The 23,725-nt window shown below is 38.3% G+C and overlaps 1 protein-coding gene across 6 annotated transcripts in view; it reads left to right on the top strand.

The window, feature by feature from the left end:
• The window catches only part of LRCH2 (leucine rich repeats and calponin homology domain containing 2), a 35,582-nt gene extending 25,180 nt beyond the window's left edge, over positions 1–10,402 (top strand). For 2 of the 6 annotated variants that reach the window (XM_064669727.1, XM_064669724.1), the window contains 9 exons: positions 23–71; positions 1,202–1,318; positions 3,681–3,725; positions 4,112–4,162; positions 5,181–5,238; positions 6,504–6,616; positions 7,695–7,832; positions 8,116–8,193; positions 9,306–9,829. In XM_064669727.1, coding sequence (XP_064525797.1) covers positions 23–71; positions 1,202–1,318; positions 3,681–3,725; positions 4,112–4,162; positions 5,181–5,238; positions 6,504–6,616; positions 7,695–7,832; positions 8,116–8,193; positions 9,306–9,425 — 769 coding nt within the window. In that variant the 3' untranslated portion in view covers positions 9,426–9,829. Of the gene's footprint in view, positions 1–22; positions 72–1,201; positions 1,319–3,680; positions 3,726–4,111; positions 4,163–5,180; positions 5,239–6,503; positions 6,617–7,694; positions 7,833–8,115; positions 8,194–9,305 lie in introns of all 6 variants that reach the window. The other 4 variants (XM_064669729.1, XM_064669725.1, XM_064669726.1 and 1 more) reach the window with 4 other exon arrangements.
• The last annotated feature ends 13,323 nt before the right edge of the window (positions 10,403–23,725 follow it).

The following is a 23,725-nucleotide window of genomic DNA, read 5'->3' as shown; positions in this document are numbered from 1 at the left end:
TGCCTCTCATCTTACATTTTAGTGTCTCAGCAAATGAAGTGAATTCCCCAGTGTCCCCATACAGCTGGCAGGTAAATACTCAAATGGAAATGTGCTGGCTTTATATTTGAGTGCTTTTTTGGTTTTGTTATTGTTATTTGCTTGGTTTTGTCTTTATGACAGAAAACTTACATACATTTGTATGGTTGGTTATGCATATAGTTATTGAAGGTGTCTAATTATGGTGGAAAATATAATACCTTTGAAGAGCTTATGCCTCAAGATAATTTGACTTGTATGTAATGGAGGCCTTTTGTTTTAATAGAATATGGTACCAGCTTGAAGATCTTGAAACTAATGAGACATAAGTTTTGCTTGGTTTTAGTATTTCTTCCCACATGCATTTATTGCCTCACCATAATGTTCAGTTTGGTTTATAATGTAAATTCTAAATGGATTGAATTATGTAGGCCTTTTATTCTCCATACCTCAGTGAGAAGCTTGCATGATATGATAAAATTCCAGTTAAGCTGTAGAGAGTACTTTTTTATTATTTTAGGTTTTAATCTATCAGTTATTTACAATGGCTTTAAATGCCTTCATATTCCAATAAGAAACAGTTGAAAATGTTGGTTTAGCCTTATGAAATTGTCTGCTCAGATTGTCTGCTTTCAGTTTTCATAAAGTAGACAGTCATATATATTCATTATTATTTTAATAATTCATCTACTTTAGCTGTCTCCTCGGTATATTTGCATAACACAGTACTTTGAAAGAGAGATTTTTTACAGCTTGTTGAGGTGTATAATATTTTAGGCAGGAACAGCTGACAGATACTCAAATTGTCTTGTAGCTGTCCTTTTTCAGTGCAATGAGCATTCACATGGAGAAGTTAGGTGTGCTAGTGGCTAACCACACTGGAAACTTGTTTATTTTTGGCAGCCTTAGGTGCCTTCCTAACCTGCCTGCAAAAATGAGTCTCAATGCAGAAAAGTGTGTCATTTTCTGAGGAATTATTTCATAGTCTTTTTCTTCCATGAAGTATATTTTGGAATTTGAAAGGAAATTTCTGCCAGAGTCACCATGAAGACTGGGCACCTGTTCAGGTCATAAAGTTGGATTGAGAGAGGCAAACAATTAATAGTTGTAGTTCATAATCGTTTGTGCTAATGCACAAGAGGTATATTTACCTTTTACATAAAAATATTTCTGACCATTATAGCCACTGGAAAACCAGAAGGATTCAGTGAATGAGCAGCATTGGCCAGAAACACAGCCAGTGATCTGGCAGAATGAAGAAAGAAGGAGAAGTAAACAAATTAGAAAAGAATATTTCAAGGTAATGGGGGGGAGTGAGGGTGGGTGCCACATTTTTTTATAAGAGTAGAAGAAACTAGTAAAGATATCTAAGTAAAGATAAATCCTCCATGGTTATGATGCTTTTAAATTTGCCTGTAACATGATTTTTTTTATTTTACTCTTTTGATTTAATATGTTTATGTATGTATTGAGAATGCAGGAAAATCAAGAGGGAGAACAAATTGACCAAAGAATTTGTTTATCCTTTAAATAAAAGGAACTAATTCACAACTGTCTTCTGATAAAACCAGAATCTAATCTTGTCATTGGTCCTTCACTGCCTATTTGGAGGAATTTCTATTTATCTATCTATTTATTTATCCATTTATCTATTTTTAGTGCAAGGAAAATACACATTGCCTTTTTTTTTTTGCAACGTGGTTATAAGAATGATTTATGTCTTCTGGTTCTCATGGTATTAGTTTGAATTTCAGAAGGGGAATATTCTCTGTACTCCTTTGCTGCTGTAGTTTCCACCCTCAGTCACCAGGTGCCAGTGTCTGCTCACTGCAGCTCAGAGGGGAAGTTGGAGCAGCGTTGGGTAACATTTATTTTGGGGTATGTAGAGAAATAGGAGATTTCTGAGCAGTGCTAGGTTGAGTTAAAATTAAATTCGCCACTTATGAAATTAGTTTCTTGGGTCTTTGCCATCAAATATCTTTGTGAAATGCCAGGGAACTTCAAAGAAATTAAATTCTTGGGAGAACAGAGCGAGCCATACAGCTTAGATACATTGTTGTGATTACAGAAGCTTTTTCTTTTTTATTTTTTTTTCTAAAGAGTTTATGGAGCTGTATCCTCTTTCCAGGGTTTTCATCCTGAAATTAATTTTGCACTACAGCCTTTAAGGAGAGGCAGGGAAATTTCTAAGTAAAACAGAATTCAGTCATTGGACTTGTTCAACAGCTGTGCTACCAATACAGAAGTGCTTCCTCTTAACTTACAAGGATGTCTTTAAATGCCAGTCCGTTTTAAGCTCTGTGAAGGAAGCAGATGCCTGAAATCACATTACATACAGCTATAGACATGTCTCAAAAATGAATTAAACAGGCTGTACCAGTAACAAAATATACTGTATCACTCATAGTTTCATTTGCAAAAACAAGGCAATAAGCAAGTGAAACAGAGTCTGTCTTCCATGGCAAACTGGGGAAAAATAAGAACCACTGCTGTTCTGAGAAACCAGTGACAACACAGTTCATATCGTGTCCATGTTTTCATGGCAAAAAAGTTGATTGAATAATCATATCTGTAGTGCCAAACACTAATATCTTAAGAATACATGCCAAATTACTGCAGTGGGTGTCACTAGAGCAGGGAAAACTGAGTTGGATCAGCATCTAGATGTATTTATAGAGCATCTTTATTATGCATATTCTGTATTTTTACTGTGCAGCAGAAGGGCATGAAAAATGCCCCTGAGAATCAGAAATCCTTTTTTTGTGGCATTGCACTGAAGTAACCTGAAATCTTTGTTTAATTAAATATGTAAAAAGAATCCTGTGATTGAAGACATACTTTATTAACCAAAATGTCTTTTTTTTATGGACTACTTTGTAGTTGTTTTGGATCCTTGCTATATGTTAAACCATGAGGAGGGGTAGGCTGGCCATATACTCTCAACAGAGAGGTTTTTTTCTGATGATCTTTTTAATTCTATCTGCATGAGTTTTTCCCTCTTTTATTGTACACTTGCTCTGCAGACAATGAAATACACTTATTTTCTTAAATTCTGCTTTTGTAAATGTCTTCCTTCAATCCCTCCTTCATTTCCTACATTTTTAGCATAAAGTAGGGAAGTGGGACGGTGATGAAGGCTGTGCACAACAAATCAGACAGACCTGTGGGAAAAGTATTGTCTTGAATAGATAAAATGATGTGACCAGTTTTGAAGTTGTAAAGATAATTTTTTTTATTTAATTTTTTGCCGTGTCAACTCAATCTCAAAGTATAAGCAGTCTTTGAAGCCTCTTTTAACAAAACATATTATGAAAGTAAGTTTCATAACTTGCATAATTTTTTCTAAGAATTAATGCTTCTTAACAACATTAGCAATTGTTAAGACCTTTTCACTTGGATCAACTGTCATATGCAGAGTTCACACTATGAAGGTATTTACTTTTCAAATGCTCTTGTCTCTTCAACAGAATGAAGATCTTGTCTAGCCTAGGAACTTCATGTTCCTCTTCTGGTTGGTTTCTTTGTTGCTCCTCTGATTCTGTAACATGGCTTTTTTTTCTCAGCAGCTTCATGAGTAATAAGTAACATCTGAGCAATACCAACTTAATTCAAATGAAAGCCATACTTCCCTTTTGAAGTAATAAATTGTGTGTGTTTTGCAGTATAAGTCTTCCAGAAAGAGTTCAAGTGGAAATGAAAATGATGAGGTGAGATGTAGTAATTGTGTGAAGTATTAAGAAAAGATTTCTTCACTTGTCTTTTTTGAACCAATTAACTTTGCATTCCAAAGCCATAGCAAAAATAAGTATTATACTCCTTTATTTGAAAAAAACCCTCCAGGTTGTCTACTGGGAAACAGTAGGACATTAGCCTGCTTTGGTAATAGCAAAGTTAGTTCACCTATCAAGCAGAGGTAATGTAAAATATTTGATGTAAACAGTATTTCCTTGGCTTACATGTTTTAAAATTTAGTTGTTGCCAGTTTGTAGCATACTTGGCAAATGTTACATGTCTCATGTATTTCATAATTTCATGTTTCTTGTTAAATCATCGTTTTCATTTTTATAATTTCATCTCTTTGATTTCTTTTTAGCAAGACAGTGATAATACTAATGTGTCCCCACAGTCTCCTGTGTCGTCTGAGGTACAAGTTTGTGGTTTTGTTTTTCATTCAACAAACATTTCTTTATGTGCATTGCTGTCACCAGGTTTTTCATGCAGATATAAAGCTGTTTCCTTTGAAACTACAATTAGAAGTATTTCATCATAATAAAAATTCAAAACCAGATCAACCAGAGACAGATATTGCAACTTGTTTTATCTTTGCAACTCTCTGATCTCTCCTAGGGCTCTTCTTTTTGGTGTGAGGAAAGGTGCTTTGCTTTGTCTTCATTATCTTTGCTAATGAAAGTAGCTAATGAAACAAAAATCAAGTTTGCCATGTTTTTTAGGTGTTCCCTATGCACTAGTCATTGAGAGGATTTAAAGTAAAACCTGTGATTTAATACTTTATGTATAATCACTGGGAACCCAAAGGCACTGACACCTCTCAAGGAGTCCCATCCTTTACAATTGTGGGTTGCTGTCCAAGGAGTCTCACTGGGACAGCACTGCAGTGCTGAGCTCAAAATAAAGCAAATATTGTTAACATTTCCACCTTATGTCCATAAGGAGCCTGAGGGAGCAGAATTAGAACATCTCCAAATACAGTGAAATGAGTTGAAATAAGGATGTCTCATGTACATACCAAAATGTTGAGTGGATCTCTCTCTTTAGATGGTGAAATGAGAAAAACCTGATCTTCATAGTTGGAAGTAGATATTTCTTGAGAAATGTTTTGGTGCTAAGCATTGGGGGAATATTTGCATCTGCTTACAGCTGGCTTAGAACTCTGTTCACAGAATGGTTTGCAGTAAATTGAAATAATTTGCAGTAGTTTTAGGTAGTTGGTGCTGCTTTTCTTCCTCATAATAAGAATTTTATCTGCATGTAGAGTGGTTACTTTCATTCTGTTTATTTTATACTGTCCCTTCCAAAAGACTGTACTACAGTTAAGCAGAAGGACTCTCCTTAGGCAAGAATAATTTAAACAGTATCTTCATGGGAACAAAAGTTAATTCTTTTAATGATTGAATGAAAATTGACTTTATCTCTTTTCACAGGATTATGAAAGGACAGATAGTAACACTCATGGTCCATTTGGTCTCAAACCAAGGTCAGGTAAGCTGTTGTTCTCCAACACAGTGTGGTAGAACAGAAGTTTATTTCCCAGGCTGCAGTGGACAGTAAGGATGGGAGATGTCACAGTACAGGAATTCCCTCAGTTTGCTCATCACTGCATAGTACTGGGAAAGGCATAGACAGCTGCTTTGGCAGATGAATAATGGGAAGATCCTCAAGTTGCACAATGATTTTTTTAATCTCTTTTTTATTTTTTTTTCTCCTGCTGCTTTATTTTCTGCATATTTACTCCTGTGAAAAACAGGGAAGCAACATACAATTGTTCTTGAGATCTGGTGGCTGAAGCAGGTTTCAAAAGTAGAATTTTTATAATTTCTCCTGTGAAAGGATGCCTTGAGCAGAGCTCTGGCAGTACTTTGATGGGCTTTGTTGTACCCTGAGTCTTCCAAGATTCAGCCATACCCTCATAAGCAAATTGTATTTTCTAAAGCAGGCTTTCAGTCCTCTGAAATCTAGGTAGAAATACTCCACATCTCCCCCACCCCCAGTTACAGTTGTACAGTTTGTATTTTTGATTCTTAGATCTCTTGCTAAAATCCAGACTATTAAAAACAACATAGAAAGCTCTCAAGGTGTAAGTTTTGAATGTTTTTTTTTTCTCAAAAGCTTGGCATAAACTACTTAAGGATACAGAAGTATTGCAACAGAAGAGTTTGTATTTGTCAGTATCCTATAAAATAATAGTCATTTGAAGGCTTTCTGGCCACGAAGAGTAGTTAAGTGAATGTCATTATTTAACAGACCTTCTTTTTAAAGAAAAAACTCTGAACTTTTAGATGAGACATTTCATATTTTTCAATTAGTTCCTTAACAAGTGATCACTGTGTCTCTGCATATGCACACCTAACACATGCACATATGTGTGTGTATATGTTTTAAGTCTTTAATTTTAAATTATATCAGGGAGATCTGTTTTTAGACTCCTTAATGACTTTATACTTCATTAAAAGTAAAACACAGTAAAAATACTTTCAAAGCTAGATTGAAGAAGTGCAAATGGAGTTGTATATCTCAAACTCATACTTCAATATTGAAATAAATTCTGTCTCCATATTTTCTAATTATCCATTTACACATAAGATGATCTCTGCATTTTATTAGACGTTTCATATTATCTTTCCTATCAGGATGCTTAAAAACATTCTTAAAAGTTCTGCAGTTTTTATCCTCGGTTATAGATTTTTAAAAATTAAGTGTTTTGAATCTGTATTCTGGTAACTAACTTCCCTAATAATGTTGCTCAGCTTTCAGCCGTGCCTCACGCCAGGACTATGGTGCCGTGGATCCTGGATTTACAATGAGGAGGAAAATGGAACATTTGAGGGAAGAAAGGGAACAAATCAGACAGCTTCGCAATGTATGTACCATGTTTTACTGGATGGCTGCAGTGCATTTAGTTTGCTCTCTACCACAGTGGCATTTCTTTCTAAGGAGTTTCATGTAGCAGCCTACACGGGTACTGATTTGGGTCCAACCAAAATGCCAGCCTGGAACTAAATTTATTTATTTATTTGTTTATTTTTTTTTTTTTTTTTTAGCTAAGAAACAAAGTGAAACAAAAAATGATTTATTTTCTTGGCTCTCTGAGGTTTTAGCTTTTTTTAGGGAGACAGTAAGTCTGCTTGTGTTTGCTGCTGTTTGACCTTAGACTTGAAGAAAAATGATGATGGTTTTCTGAACAGCCAAATGCTTTTTGAGTGTAGAAAGTCGCTACAAGTTACACAACACTGAACGGGATCTACATCTCAGATTTCCAATAAGTAGTTTTCCATGTAGTTCTGTTCTCAAGATATTTAACAGTTATAGTTAACTGAATCATAGCAGTTTAGCACTTATTTGCAGTGTGACTCCAGTGAAGGATGTTTCTGTTTGTCTGGTTCACTTCCTGAGAAGTGAAGTCTTGCTGGGGTGGGGAAGGTCGTTGTTTGCCTTCTCCATTTTGCAACACAAGAGTGGAAACTGCACTATTTAACTGTCATCTGTGCAAGGGAAATAGCCATTCCCAAAGTTGTGTTCCCCTCCTTTTTTTTTCTCCTCCTAATAAAATCCTGTATGATTTCAGTGCACAGATTCTGCACACTGATGACATATTCAGCATAACATTTCTGTCCTTAAAGTTCTGTGCTTTTCTGTTACAAACAGTGAGTTCATTTTATGGGTTTGAGAGCTGTGTATCCTGGTCATTGTTTGTAGAATGTCTTTCTCAATATATGCTGTTGTGTCATTTAAAAAAAAAAGCAAAATGAGAAAAACCCAGCAAAACAAAAGGTAATAAGGAGAAAAGTATATTTATACTCAGTAAAGTGTAAATTGACTCCATTTACTTTCATCTTAAAACGTTCCTTTTAAACTTCTAAATGCTTTAAAATACCCTGGAGTTCAAATTAAAAATTAGCTAATGCTGAAAGTCACTTCCTTATGGCCTTTTTTTATAGAACCTTGAGTCAAGGTTGAAGGTGATTTTGCCAGATGACATTGGAGCAGCGTTGATGGATGGGGTGGTTCTTTGCCATTTAGCCAATCACATAAGGCCACGATCTGTTGCCAGCATTCACGTCCCATCGCCAGCAGTGGTAGGTCATTTATCTCCCTTCTCTTACATCTTGCATGAAAACAAGCCTTTTGAATTTCAATACTAAAACATCATGAATCATGATTACCATATTAATTTGCTAAACTCCCCTCTTCAGTTTTTCTGGAATGAGCATTAAACAAGGCTCAGATGTTTAGTTTCGGAGCTATTTTTACATCCCGAGTCTTCACAGAATGTGTTTTAGCAACTGCAAGTGAATTTACATGAGAAATATACAGTCCTTCACAAATGTCTGATGAAAATCTAACATCCTGTCTTTACAGCCTAAACTCAGTATGGCAAAGTGCCGAAGAAATGTTGAAAACTTTCTCGATGCTTGTAAAAAACTGGGCGTTCCACAGGTACACTGATTGCTTTATTGACTTATTAACAACCTTGGGAAATGCCAGCAAATGCTCAAGTTGGGGGCTTTGGGGGGCTTTATTCAGGGAGCAGTAGTGGTTATAGCACTGACCTGGGAACTTGAAGCTATGAACAGAAATTCCACTTCTGGCCCATGGCATGAGCTTGAGGAAGCTACTTCCTGGGTTTCTGTCAGTTCCTCACAGTAAAAATAACACTGATCTCCTTGTGAAATAAATTGTTACCTAAACAAAAGAACTGGTTTGAGAGGGTGATGGTTTAATATTTGAAAGTCTTGAGTTTAGCAACTCACTTTGCACGAATGTCAGGAAATATCCTGCACTTACAGAAGTCTGTAGCCTATCTGATCAGCTGTCTTTTTTAGCACAGCCATAGTTACAGTCCATTACTTGTGCTTATGTTACCCCAGTTCATCCTCTTACCTCCTTGTATGAGGGGAAAAAAATTAAAGATTCAACCATTTCCTGCATGTCATGAGACAAAACACTCCTTTGATTCCTTCTTAGTGCAACAAGAAAATTATTTCATGGATTTAGAAGCCTGGGCTACTGCTCTGCCACAGCTTCTGTCTAGTATGGAGTCATGGGCCATTCGAGTTAGAGATGGAGATTTACCTCCCAAATGACTTGTAACACCAGCTGGCAGTTGAGAAAATTATCCAGCTTATGCTGAATTTTGAAACTGAAAGATGACTTTCTTGGAGAATGAATCATTATTGACTCTATCAGCACTTCCATGTTTTCCCAAGGGAAAAAATTGTATTAAGTCTACAAAACAAGGGAAGGGGGAAGAAGGCCACTGAGCCAACAGCACCCATCAGCTTGTTTTTATTGAGCTGCTTATGAAAAGAAACAGCCTTTGACTTTTTGAATCTAACAGTCTTTTATGTATCTTCCGAGGTTTTCATAGTTTACACAGATCTTAACTGTAACAAGTTTCTGCCCATTCTGTTACTGTAGAGAGCCACATACCAAATTTAAGGCCAAAGACGTTTCCTCTTAAGCGATGTGTGACTTCAGAGAGAATGTGTTTGTTGCAGCCTTGGGCAAAAATGGATGTGACTCGTTAAATGTACTGTGTTATTTTGCAGGAGAGACTTTGCCTGCCTCATCACATTCTGGAGGAAAGGGGTCTGGTGAAGGTTGGCCTCACAGTTCAAGCTCTGCTTGAATTGCCGGCATTGAAAGTATCTCAGCTCTCCTCTGTGTGACGTGACTTCTTGGAAGCTCGACAACTTCCCATTTGCTCTGTTGCTATGGATTGCTCTGAGGCAGTTCAGCCTCCTATGTGGGAACACCCAAGCCATCAAAAACTAATATCTGTCCAGATGCTGTAGAGAGCCTTACTCTGGAGCTGTATGTGAAAACCTTGGAGTCAGTTCGCAGTTGAAAGACCATAATTAATCTTTTTTTTCTTTCATAATTGGATGTACAAAGAGGTTGTGGTAGCATCAGGTTCTCTTTCTAGTTAAGTTAAAAGCTGCCATTTGACATCTCAGTGTTACAGTTAAATGCTGGATTCCTGTTTTTACATCGCAAATGTTTGAATTATTTGAGAAGTACAAAGCACACCCCCCCCGTCACTTTAATCTCTTGAGTCAATCATTTGATTTAAAGGTAAGACAACAATGTAGCGATGGTGTGATGGTAAAAATGAGCAACTGATCACTTGTAATCCCCTTTCACTCTCTGAAAGCTTAATATTTGCGTTCTTTATTTTTTGCACTCCTGATTGTAACTTACGCACTTCTGACATTGCCAGTATTGAGTCTGAGTGGCTGGTGATTACACAAAGCAGTATACAATGGGAAAAGGACACGTTTTATTGAGTTTTTCCAGTCTTCTAGGTTGGTGCCAAATATTTTTTTTTTTCAGTTGTACTGTAGATTGTTTACATGTGAAGTGCCTGTGTAATTGATAATTCTTAATAGTCTTAAACATTTTTGAAATTTCCTTGTTTAAAATAGACAAAATGGAAATTTTTTAATATTTTAATAGTTTTTTTGTAAAATCAGTATGTGAAGATTTAAGTAATACTTCACATTTTTGATGTTGGGTGTTTTAAGTTTGTTGCACAATTTACTTGGTTATTTGTTGTCTAATAATTAGAAAATACTGTAAATACTTTTTATTTATGATATTTAATTTGATAATACCTAATTACTTTTGGTTTAATGTATTGTTGGACAAAAAAAAAAAAGCTGTCTACTTTTCTTTGTTTGGGACAAACAAATACAATGAATAAGACATGAGGACTAGTGATTCATACAGAGTAATTTAGGACATTTTGATAAAACTGCCAAAATCTCAGGTTTACGCTGTGATGTTCAGGATTTTGTGTAATATTGCTCCTGATCTCACATTACATTTTTACAACAGGTATATCCATAATTTAGTTGGGAAGTATCAGTGTTTCTCTTTAGTGTTTACTGGGTTTCTTGTGTAATTTTACACGAGTGTGGCACAGCACTCTGGTCAGTTTGTAGAAATGTCACTGTGCTGAGACATGAGATTTTTCTGCATAAATGTGAAAAAGAACAATTTCCACCGTGGTGGTTTTTTGAAACTTCTGAGTTTATGTGTTTGTTTGCTTCTGCACAAATTCTTGGTGTTTTGAGAACATTCTGAAACCATGCACAGTTGAGATCTTCTCTAACCAAATTGCAAATAATTCCATAAATTTAATAGGAAATCTGTTTGTGTTAGTTTGTTCTTCATGAACAGGTAGCTCAATTAAAAAAAAATGTTTTGACTGTCACAGATTCTCTATTTTCTATTATTATATTCTATTTCAATTATTATTTTCTATTTTCAATTATATATTTGATTATTTTCGATTGAGGGATGTGTTTGCCAAGCATTTAACAAGATTTGATTCTGTTCTTTCCAATTGATCAAGACCCTGTGTAATACTATTCATAAAAGAATGATGGAGGAGTATTGTGTAGTCCTTCTACTGTAGTCCCTAAAGTCAATAGCTGACAGGAAAAAGAACCTTTTTCTGATGACAAGTTTAAAAAAAAACTCAACTTATTTTTAAATCCATTAAAACAAACTGGTGTATGTGTAATAGTTAAAAAACACTATTGTTTATATAGGGTTTTCTTAAAATACAGCTCATGGAGAGGCTGGTGTATAACTCAATTTGCAAAGTCCTAGGTGTAAATCTTAGGTTAGATAAATATGTGTTTAAGGAAACTGGATTGTTTTGGCCTTTGAAATATGGTATTTCAAATCTCTCTTAGCTGTTTTTTGAATCATTCCTTAATACTCATTTTAACAGCTTCAATCTCTGATTTCATTAAAGGCAGTATCTAAAAAGTCATGCAAAAAATAAAACTAAAAAGTAATATAATTCACTAAGCAAAATGCTTGCCTGCTCCATTTGAAGAACCCAGCCATTCAAAAAGAGCAAGTTTCTGTCTTTTGTTTCATTGTTGTTGCTGATACCAGAGCAAAGTTCTAGTTGTGTGAGCCATAGAATTGAGAACTATAAATTATCACTGTCAGTTATCCGTCTTTAACTGATCTCCACTATTTCATTGTCACATTTAAATAAGTTTTCTGATCTTAAAGTAGCTTTTTTTCTTTCCTGAACTAATTTTATAAAGTTACACCACAGTGTAAACGTTAAGAATTCTCTCTGTAGCATGCCAACCACTTTCCTCCTTCCTCCTTATGTTTTTTAAGAAATTGCTCCAGTGGCACTGGTGAACTACTGTAGTTGCAGAATCCCTGCTCCAAACATTTACAATGTTTGAGGTGTTTTGTTTAGGATGTGATGCCATTACTAATACCTGCTACAGCTGATAGGATTCTTAAAACCAGAGGCCTCCTCAGTTCCTTTTGCAGTTGCTCAGTTTTTACTTAGGACATGAAGAAGAGTCAACATTAAAAGCTTCAGGAAGCTGCCTTAAGTTTTCCTGATAAATTAATGGGTTAACCAGGGTGCTTTTGTTATTGTGAATGCTCTTCAAAGCTACTGCAATAATGTGGTATGAACTGTAAATTAGGGAGTGAATCAACACAGTGACAGGGCTTCTGGCCTGGTGTATTTTGTCTGTGTTTTATGTCATTGGATGCAGTATGTCACATATGAATGATCTTTCAGTTAAGCAATAATGTCCCAGATATGGTGAGATCTTAAAGCAGTGACATTTGTTGTTGTGAAGTGGGTGACTTCCCACACAGTATGTCAGAGATGTTTCCCATCTATTCTCTGACACTGCTGCTCCGGTGTCCCAGCTGGGGCACTGCTGGGGGTGCAGGAAACCATCCATACCCACCTATCTGGAGGCCTTCCAAAATCTAACCAAGAACTATGATCATAAATATGGAGGAATTCATTTGAAACAATAAATAACTATGACATGAGTCATAAGAATTATTTTTTATTTTTTTTTTCAATCCTAGCCTTACTGAACTCCAGGCAACTTTTAGCCTTGACCTCAGTAAAGACTTTCACCTTTTTCATTTATGGAACACCTGAGCTGGAGCCCATAGCAAACATGGCTTAAACTTGTTTGACACGAGCAAACTTGAGTGTCAAATTCTTAACTAAAAATAGTGATGTCTGGTAAGTTGAAGGAATCTGTAAAATGTTACACTGATATTTTTCTTTAATATAAATTTTTTGGTATGCCAAATACAGTACTTAGATGATAGGAAAAATTACATTGAATCAGAGCTTTCATACAATGGGAAACTGTGTTACCTTGGTAAAATTGTAGGTGAGGACAACCCTCAGTTGTCCTCACTGCACTAAAAACTTTACTCCAAATATCATTTAGTGGCAGTTTCCTCAGATTTTTGACATAAATCTCTCGCCAAATTCAAACAAAACTGGACACATCTGTTTTCATTAGAACAGAACTTCCATGTATCTTGGTATTGAAGAGAAGCAAGAAGGTCTGGCACTTCTTCCTTCTGCTGGTTCCTTAAATGCTTGTTTGAAAGGGAGCTGATCCAACTGATTTCAACAGAAAGCAACCTGAGGGTGTTTGTGGCACTTCCTGCAGACAGGAGATGTGGTTTTGTATTGGCAAATGAAATCTCTCTGCTTCCTCAATAAATGAGGTTAATGTCTCTGTTTCTTTGATGAGGATCTCTTACTTAAAAAGCAAAAGCAAACAGAACACCACCCCAACATACCAAAACTGGGATTAAAACAAAAAGAGTTCATTCAGACCAGGAATGGGAAAGGCAAAGTGTAGTTGGCCAAGGACATAACTCACGTTGTGCTCTCATGTGAGGGAATGAAAACAGTGTTACTGGGTTTGTTCCGTACTCAGCACACCGGGATATGTGTAATTCATTTACAGAGGGAAAGGTGGAGTGTGTGTTTTTAATGAGGAATTTTATGGTACAGATTAATTTTGTGAAATAAATGTGAAGATAAATTATTCCCTTCCTGTGAAGAAAGTTTCTGCTGATCTTCACTATTAAAAGAGAGAATATATGTGATTAACTAAATTTTAGTTTAAAACTGCACAGGAGCAGTTCTGGCTCTTGTGTTTCTTACATAATAAATTGCCACTTGCTTTATTTGTCTTAAATATGTCACGTAGTACAATTTGACAGCATCTTAAAATTGTGGTTATATAAAGTATTTGTTTCCTGACTAGTTCTGATTATTATTTTTTTTTAGTGTGAGAGGCAAAGGGAGGCAGAATTGCTGTAAGATGCATGGAAGGAATACAAGTTATCATAAAATCCTACAATCAGGCATGTTTAGTTCAAATGTTTTATAGCTGACTACATTTTCAAAGAAGAATTTTCAGTGTGTTTTTTACATACACATTTGAGAATCCTACTCTTCAAATAAGCAAAAACCAAAAAGTTTTCCCATGATTACTGTAGTATCTTAGCAGATTCTAAAGGAGAAGGATAGCTCAGACTGACAGCAAATTTAGTTGTTTTGGGTAACTTTTCATTTTGGCAGTGTTAAGTTTGCAGTTGAACTTGATTGATTCAAAGGTCTTTTCCAACCTAGACAAGTCTGTGATTGTAAGACTTCAATGAGACCAGAACTTCCCTCAAAAAATAGTTTTATAACTCAGATACAGCATTAAGTCAGTCATTTAAAGTGAATTCTTGGCACTGATGAGGATTCCTCACTTCTTCCAAAATTGTGTGAAATAAGGCAAACCAAACTTTTTTCCCCCAATAATTTTATAGAGGCAGATGGTAAAATATTGAGAAATGCCACAAGGATACTTTTTTGCTCTGTTCCATTTTTAAAATGAATGAACCAGTGAAGTATTTCCCAAATGACTATATTTGTGTAGGGTCTGGTTGTGCCATACCTGCTGTGGGAACTCCTAGTAACTGTTCAATACTGATGTGCATCCTGGAGCATGTGCAAGACTGTGCTCTTCACATGCAGATGTTGATCCAGTTGTGTTTCCTGAAAGGATGTGTTACATGAAGCATTGCTGCAGCCATGGGAATTCCTGGCTGTGGCAGCAGCAGTAATGCCAGGCTGGGATTCCCAGGAAGGGCATACAGAGGTGTACTGCAAAAGGGTTGTTTGGTGGAATACATTGGGAATAATGTGAATACTTTTGACTATTATATAATGTCTAGAACAAGGAAAATGTGATCGATTTAGAGTTACCATTCAGTTGGTATTCAGTTATTTTACTTTGTAACTGGTGGTTATAAAACTCGGAAAATGCAGTGTAACCAAATGGTCAATATGTAAATGTGTGCAGGACGTGGCAGAAGAAGTTCTGAGGCACAGCTGGAGAGTGATCATTTAAAAATACATGCTCAAATTGTGTATATACTTGGAAAATTTTTGATAGTGCATTTCAATTTGGTTTGCATTTCATGTTCTTGTAAAGTGCATCTTCCACACTTCTGAAGATTGTCTACTTGTACTATACTGTATTAAGCCTTTTTTTCAGGATTTCCATTATTGCTGGAGCTTCCAACATACATGTTTCTTTTGAAAAATGTTCTTACTCTTACTTTTTTGTAAATAGTGTTTTGTATTAAATTTGCATGGATAAAACCCACATTTCCAAAACCAGTGTACATACGCTGTGTATAAAGTACGAACTGTTTCATAACTTCCATGTAGTCAAGTTATTCAATTTGATTTCACTTCAGGTTTTATATATTTGTAGTAAATAATGAGAATCTGTTGTATGTTCTCTCAAATGTCTGTGTTGTCATTTCGATAGATCAGTGACCTGCCTGGTTACATACCAGGAAATATGTTCCTTGACAAACTAAAAAAATACTGAGTCCTGTGCCAGGGACGTGGGGACACATCCACACATGGAGTATGTTGGGCTTTGACCAGCAGGGAAAGCAGTGGTGAGAATATGTGAAGATCAAGATGCCTTCACTTGTTGCCCTGTCTTTATACTCTTACACACTTTCCTGTCTTACACAACATGAAAACCACCCAATGTCTTCTGGCCTGTCTATTTGGAACAACAAGAGTTTTTTGAGTCTTGCTAATGATAAGCTTAATCCAGTATGGAAACTCCTCCCGACAGAGGTGATCTGCTTCCCTTCTGTTCCCTGGCAATAGCACAGATAATCTCTGTGATTTGCAGTCATTAATTAGCAGATCCAGATTAGAGAAACAGAACTGCCAGAGTTTGGAGCTGTAGTTAAGTTGGGTTATTCAAATGGGGGTTAAAAGAGAATTTTATATGATGAAATTTATTTTACCTTAATTTCTTTTTGATTATTTAAAGATGTGGACAATTTTATTTTTAGACTTGAAAGTGCTCTTTTTTAAGAGATGTTTTCCCCTGTGAGACCTTGTTCTTCACCTGCACACACCCAGCTGCTCCTTGTTTTCTGGTGAAGCACATTTTGGCACTATAAAGCAGAAATTGGGGAGCAGCATTACAAGGAGAGTGAACACCGTTCCTTGACAAGGGCATCTCAACAGCTGGAACTTTTTTTGCTGTTACCAGTAAGGGGTCTGTAGTTGAAATGTTTTGAGCCTGTTGTTCAGTTTTCAGCTCTAAAAAAAACTTTCCTCTTATGAAAAGGCTTTTTGAGTGTTAAGGGGGAATGATACCGTGTTCAGAACCCTCTGTTCCGCGCTGAACTCCATGAACCACGAGATTCCTGTCTGTCCTTGGCAATCTTCATGGGGAAGGTCACTCTTGAATAATCAAAGTTAGCAAATAACCCTCTGTGATTCCCACATGAGAGAAATGTAAAAGTCACAAAGCTTTGCAATGTAATTTTAGTATTAATTTGAGCTTGGTGCGTTTGATCAGCGTGCCACAAACTTGTATGTTCCTTTATCTTTTGATTGTCAGCTATGGATAATATGTCTCAGACATGGACTTTTTTCACTGAGTCATGAGGTGTTAAAAGTTTGGTAAATAGCAGGCTCCATCTATAAATGCAATGTAGATGGTTCACAGCACCTGCTCTGGTGAAGGTGCTTCTGGCTGGCAGGCTGCAGTGGGTCTGGCAGTGTGTGAGGACTAAAGACACCCAATACACTTAATGATGTTTACTGCAGTGCTCCCACCACCCAGTGATTCTTCAGGAGCAGTTCTTAGGTTCTGTGTAGGTCTTGCTGACTGCAGCAACTTGTGCAAGTCACGCTGAGCTTCTGTTTCTTAAATCAAAGATGGTGAACTGCTGCTAATGGAACTTGGATTTCCCCCCGCAGTCTCAGGTACCTGCAGTGTCTGTTCTTGTGCTGTGTCTGCCCTTACAGCCTCCCTTTAGGTCCTGATTGCAGAGCACTTGGACACGTTGCTCTCAGCAGCTGCAGGTTTGCATTGGCTACAATCCACTGTAGCCTTTTAACTTTCTCATTAGGATCTGTCCATGCCAGAGGTGGGTGTAACTGTGGTGCCCCAGGCAAGTGTTGCTGTTCTGATACTCTGTGGAGACTGGGATTTGGGGGAAAAAAATTGACTACTCCTCTGTTTTTTCACAGAGGTCTGCTTCTGATTCTGTGTTCAAACACATCAGTCAGGTGGCTACAGGTGGCTGTTAGAACCCTTCCAAGAATATTTTTTAAAAAGGGTGAAAGTTTAATGTGGGAATGGCTTTAGCAGATTAAATCTGTTGGAAAATGTGTATGTAGTTATTAGAGGTTTTAATTAGTTAGGCCTCATTAATAATGAAAATCTCATGCTAATAATATTCTGATTATAAAGCCAAAGAGTAAATTATGCTACAAATACCTAGTTTTCACAGCTTATAACACATTGCCTTCAGAGCTGACCAGTGCATAACTTCAGCACAATAGCTCGTAGTTACTAGTAAGGGCAATATAAGAGAAATAAGAACCTGTTAACTTTTCTGAAATTCACAGGTGATTGTTAAAGGTTTAATTTTTTTTATCATCTTACCATAATTTTTCAATGTAGTGGGGAAGTAGAACAACTAGACTGTATCTGTAACTTCTGTGGGGTTTTTTTAGCTAACATTTAAATGTGACAGACTTACTGGAATACTTGTATTTTTCAGCAACTCAATAAACATCTATCTTTGGAGTATTATAATTGTGGCTTTATTATAATTATTTCATCACCAGAATCTTGACAACTTTATGAAAGGCAGATCCTGCTTGACTAACCTGATGTCCTTTTATGACCAGGGATGAGGGAAAGGCTGTGGATGTGTCTACCTGGACTGTAGTGAAGCAAAGGATTTCTATATTTTCTACAGACACTGTTTCCCCTTCTCCTGGAGAAACTGGTGGGCATGGCATCCTGGCTTGTGGCAGCAGGACCAGGGCAGTGATGGTCCCTCTGTGCTGGGCACTGGTGAGGCCACACCTCAAATCCTGTGTCAAGCTCTGGGCCCCTCAGTTCATGAAGGACATTGAGGGGCTGGACTGTGTCCAGAGAAGGGCAACAGAGCTGGGGGACAAGTCTGATGAGGAGCAGCTGGGGAGGCTCAGCCTGGAGAAAAGGAGGCCCAGAGAGGATGTTCTCACTCTCTACAATTCCCTGACAGGAGGTTGTAGCCAGATGGGGGTCAGTCCTTTCTTCCAGGTAACAGGTAACAGGATGAGAGGAAATGGCCTCAAGTTGTGCCAGGGGAGGTTTAGATTAGATATCAGGGAAAGTTACTTCACTGAAGTAACTGAAGGGCTGGTCAAGCACTGGAAGAGGCTGCCCAGAGCAGTGGTGGATTCACCATCCCTGGAAGTGTCCAAAAACTGTGTGGATGTGGCACCTGGATATGGTTTAATGGTGCACACAGTGGTGCTGGTTGAACTGGATGACCTCAGGCATCTTTTCCAACCTTAATGATTCTGTGATTCTAAGATGAAAATTAACTCTGTCCCAGGCAGTGGCATACTGCCAGTTTTATCTTCCATGAAACTGTTGGAGCTACATTTCCTGCTCTTCAGCAGTTCAACAAGGTTTGTTGCTTTTTCTCCTCATACATTTACAGATATTTTTCTGCTCCAAAGTTAGTGGGTTTTTTTGAAATCCTTTTACTGCTTGAGTGAAAAATATTTAATATCTTAAGTGTAGACGTTAATTTGTGTTAATAAGTATTATGACGTTTCAGATAGGTATGAATTCATGAGCTGATGCCACATTGTTCATTTCATCCACTTGCTTTTGATCTCCAGAATGCCATATTCTCCTATCAGAAGGAGAAGAAAAAAGCAAAGTGATAACAAACACTCTGTCTCCTAACAGAAGCCTCTAAGTGCATGAACTTCTTAAGAATATTTGATAAGACAAACCATCCCACACTATGTATTCTTCAGCCCCTGAGAAACAAAAGTGTAAGAAAGCAGGATTATCTCTGAAAACTTTCAGTGGTGTAATTTAGAAAAGGATAAGTAGTATTGAATTCACTCAGAAATAGTGTTTATGTTAAAGCTATTCTTGTCCACTAATCATTGGATGATGTGTCTAGTTTGCACATTGCACTGTGTGCTGAAATAGTGAGTTCATTCTGTTCTTTCTCTCCTAGACATTTATACAGTGATGAAATTGAGATGCTTCTGCCAACAGTGATAAATTGGTAATTTTTGGCTCAAGCAACATAAACTTCTTTTTCCCAGGAATATCAGTTAAAATGATGGTAATATTGTCTCTGATGAAATGGCAGGGGAATTCTCTGTTTCTTTCCTCCTGTATATGCAAACTAAGGGTTGCAAAAGAAGAGAGGCTCGACTCACTGGTGTGGTCAAGAATTATCAAGAGATAATTCTGTCTGCCACCTAATCTGTTACTGTGTTATTGCCCTTCTGTCAGCTGTCCCATGCTGGCCTGTTTATCCAGTTTTGTAGTATTGCCTGTATATGGCATCACAAAGACTTATTCATGTATTCGGGAGCTTCAAAACTCCCTTTGCCAATTTTTCCCTCTTGCTGGTGGCTTAGAAAGAGCCTTAGCACACAGGCTGGGTCTGACTGTGCTCTTTTCGATAACTTACATTAACATTTTATTCCAAGTTCTTTCACTGCAAGTTTAAGAGTTTTGTTTGATGCGTAAATTGAAATTACGAACTTTGTATTTAGGAAAAATACTTGATTCTTTTAGGATTTATGTGCCCCCAAACTGCAATTTCATTTCTTTTGGTCAGATCTTCTGGCCTTTCAGATATCAACAAACTGCAAGGAGTTCTGTTTTTATTGAAAGCAAATTCAGAGTTGCTATAATGTACTTAGAAGAAATGTATAAAACAGAGCAGATCTTATCACTTCTGTTCCCTCAGATACAGATGGGGAAAGAAACCTCACCACCATCTGGATTTTTTCACTCGGACTTCAACATAAACCAAGAAAGCCTTATGCACAGAAGGGTAAATTTAGTTTCTCTGAATAGGAATTTTTTTTAAAACTAAATTTATTGTTGTCTTTTAAAAAGCCACAACACTTTTGTGCTTAAATTGACAGTTTACTCAACAATGGTAAAAAACGTGTAGGTATTTTTCACTTTCTGACAGGCTGCAGCTGCCTGTCAACATTGCAACTTGACTTATCCCGTGTTCACTGCTGAGTGCAGGTTGTGCTGTGCCCACAGACGTTGAACCCCCTTTATTTTGGTCATAGAGAACTGCTCCTGCACTCTGCTCTCCAGGAGTACAGAGCATTCTGCTGTTTGCCACTTTTGCAGCTTCTTTGTACAAAACACTTTTACTTGATGAAAGTAACCACTAAAGCTGTTACCTTTCTGAGCTTATAAACATGAAAAAAGCCCAAAACAAGCAAAGGATGTGGCAGTGACACGCTGTAAAAAAATACACCCCTGGGTGGTGTTCAGGGCCACCTAAAGGGGGTTCAGTTCTCCATCAGCTTCCAGCAGTGCCACTGAGTGTGGACAGTCTTGGCATCCCTTCAGCAAACCAGGTGAGCTCCAAACCTGCCTCCCCTACAGCCAGTCCTCAACAGAGTGGATGACTTAGCCTGGGGCTAAATCGTGTCTTGCTTAGATTGTAACCCAGTTGCCTGACTGTCAGTGTGTTTGGCCCATCTCTGCCCAGGAGGATGGACCAGACGATCTCCAGCCGTCCCTCCAGCCTTGGCCCTACCCTTCTCTGCCCTGCCCTGCCCTGCCCTGCCCTGCCTGCTGGCTCTGGGCTCCCCAGACGGGGCCTCAGGAAGCCCTGGTTGGCCAACAGCCTTTAGACAGCTGTGGATGGTGGGTTGTGCCAAATCCCATGATTTTTTTTAGGAAAACAGCTGGGGAGCACACAGGTGCTCCTGTCAGCTGGCAAACAGAAGGTGGGATGTCTCTTCACAACTGAGTATGCTCTGATATTTCCAAAATGAACAGCTGGATTGATATGAAAATGTATCTCTGTTGCTGGTCGATTTGTCAGGCCTGCTGTGATTTTGATGGACCAAGGGATTCCAAAGGCATTTTTACCCTGCCCCACACTGTTTAGTCAGGCTCTCAGTTTTGAGTGGTCATGAAAAGTACTGCTGCAGGCCAGAAATTTTTTAAACAGTGTGGGAGACAAATTTCTAATCAAAATGAGGCAGTTGAAATTGGGCTGTCAAAAGTGATTAAGGCTGGGGAGTTTGTTTACTTGCCTCCCCCCCAGCAGGAAGAAGACAGTGGTTAACTTGTATTCTGCTGACCAGAAATTTCCTGACCTCTGATGAATGTTTTCTGTGTCAAACATTCAGACACATAAAACCTAAAAGTATGGGAAAAATTTTTTTAGTGCTTGATATTCTCAGACTATGAAACAGGGAGTGAATGAGGGACAGATTCTGTGGGTTGGAAGATAAGCCAAGGCTGTGGCTTGTTTGCTTCTTCTCAAGCTCTGTCCCTTTTGTTCTGGGCAGCCCCCTCTCTTTTCCCTCCAGCCCCTTCTCTCCTCTCTTCAGCACACACACAGCCAGCACAGGATCCCCCGTGCTCACCCCTCTGCCCCAGGCAGGGCAGGGTGGGCACCAGGCTGAACTGGCAGCTCTTGACCCAGCAGAGCCAGGAGGTGCTGCTGTGCATCCCTACCTACAATCCCAGCCTCTGGAATTAAAGGCTGGCAGCACTGAAGGCATACCCATTTCAGTGGCTGAATGTCTGTGAAGACCTTTCCTGCTTATCCCGTTCCTAACAATACATGGGTTTCCTTCAAACCCTGTTAGTTAAATATAATTTGGTGTATAATGAGCCATATCAGACAGTTTGGGCTGAGCCAATGCAGGGATCAAGGGATTTTATGCCTTGAGGGACTTAGTGAGCAGTAGGATTTCACTAAGGAAGTATCACAGGATGCCTCTTCCTGCAGCAGTTCCCAGGGGCTTTCTGCAGAGACAGGTGGTGTAGGACTGGGAGAAGAAGGCAACTCTTTAATATTCAAGGCTGTAGTTGAACTGAAAACGTACTGAGTAAAGTCACTGCTCAGACAACTTCTGAGGAATTTATGAGAGCACAACTCAGTTTCAGAAGAGTGCAGATTGCTGCACCCACAGGATTAAGGAATGTCTTTCACAAAAGCAGGCAAACTGCTGAAATCCTTTAATTAAAATAAATATTTTTCTTTCCCCTATTGAGACAAATCTTCCTCCACCAGCTAAAATCCATCTTGTAAGTGGCAATTGATTAATATATCGTGAAGGATTTATTAGTATGTTTCTTAAAGCCTGTTGAAATATTTCTTTTTCCTGTCGTACATCTTCATAGTATTACTCAAATCTGCAAAGGCAACTCTTAATAACACAGGGCAAGCCCCAACAACAGAACGTAGCACTCGTGAAAGTCAGAGAAGGGAACTAGGAGGAAATAATATTATGATCTTTGGGCTTAATCCTGCACACCCACAAGAGCCTGTGCCCGCAAGAATTCTGTATTTCTCAATCATTAGACTTCAGATGTTGGGTGTTACCCAATATTTCTGTTTGTAAAAGTGGTCTTTAAAATGTTTGAACCCTGCCTTCAAGGTGAAACCGGAACAAATGCCAGTTCTCTCCTATCACTAACTGATCTACATTTAAACTATCCCAGCCTGGCTTTGTTTTGGAAATGGTAGTGCCTTTAACGGTGCCCAAACATGAGAAATGCAGTATGAGAACTGTATTGTTTTGACTAGGAGCCACAGTCTCTTGCATTTTCCCCCACTTTTTGTGTGAACATAATCTGTGTCACGGCAAATGTGATAATCTACCTCACTGAGAGTAAACTGTGAATTGTTGCACAGCCTGGCAGAGTGAGAACAACTTGTGACACTGAGGTGCCATGCTCTGGTTTCCTGCTGAGAGCTGGAAGCAGCAGGATTTCCAAAGCCCTGGCTTGCAGCATCCCTGTAACCTGAAATTACACTCCAGGGAGCTCAGACACTGAGCACAGAATCATGGAATCACAGAATGGTTTGTGTTGGAAGGGACCTTAAAGACCCTCTAGTTCCACCCCCCCCTTGCTGAGGGCAGGGGCACCTTTTACTAGACCATGTTGTTCAGAGCCCCATTCAGCTTCCAGGAATGGGGATCCACAACTTCTCTGGGCAACCTGTGCCAGGGCCTCAGCACCCTCACAGGAAAGCATTTCTTCCTAATACCTGATCTAAACCTACTCTCTTTCAGTTTGAAGCCATTCCCCCTTGTCCTTTCACTACATGCTGCCTGACAACTGTGTGTTTGAGGACTCAAATCTACCTCCAGCCATCAGAGGATTGGGCCTATATTCAGACAAAACATGGATTTTGGGATACACTTGACTTCTAGGTGCAGGAGTTCTTTGAAGAGGCGGCTTGTCAGGTGTTACAAGCTCTGCACACTCAGCAGTTGTTGTCTGGGAATTCAGGCAGTTGTTTGCTTTGTGGGTTTTGCAGTAATGTCTTGGCAGGGACTGAACCAGTTAAGTCACTGTTGTATAGCTTTTCAGTAGTGCCTTGATTCATCTTTTCACTGGACTGGGAACTGCACATTTTCCATGAGGTCAGATTTTTGGCTCTGGCAATTCAGTACTCCTTTATCCATGGGGAATCAAACATTGTCGATTTACATCAAAGATGTAATTCCTTACATTTGTGGTTGCTGCAAATGCTGCTCTGTGAACTTCTCCAGAAGACAAACCCAACACAGCCCCTATTAAAAAGG

This window comes from Pseudopipra pipra, chromosome 13 (genome assembly GCF_036250125.1).
Source record: "Pseudopipra pipra isolate bDixPip1 chromosome 13, bDixPip1.hap1, whole genome shotgun sequence".
Taxonomy (NCBI): Eukaryota; Metazoa; Chordata; class Aves; order Passeriformes; family Pipridae; genus Pseudopipra; species Pseudopipra pipra.
Note: the sequence above shows the minus strand (reverse complement) of the source record. Positions and strands in the feature narration are given on the sequence as shown.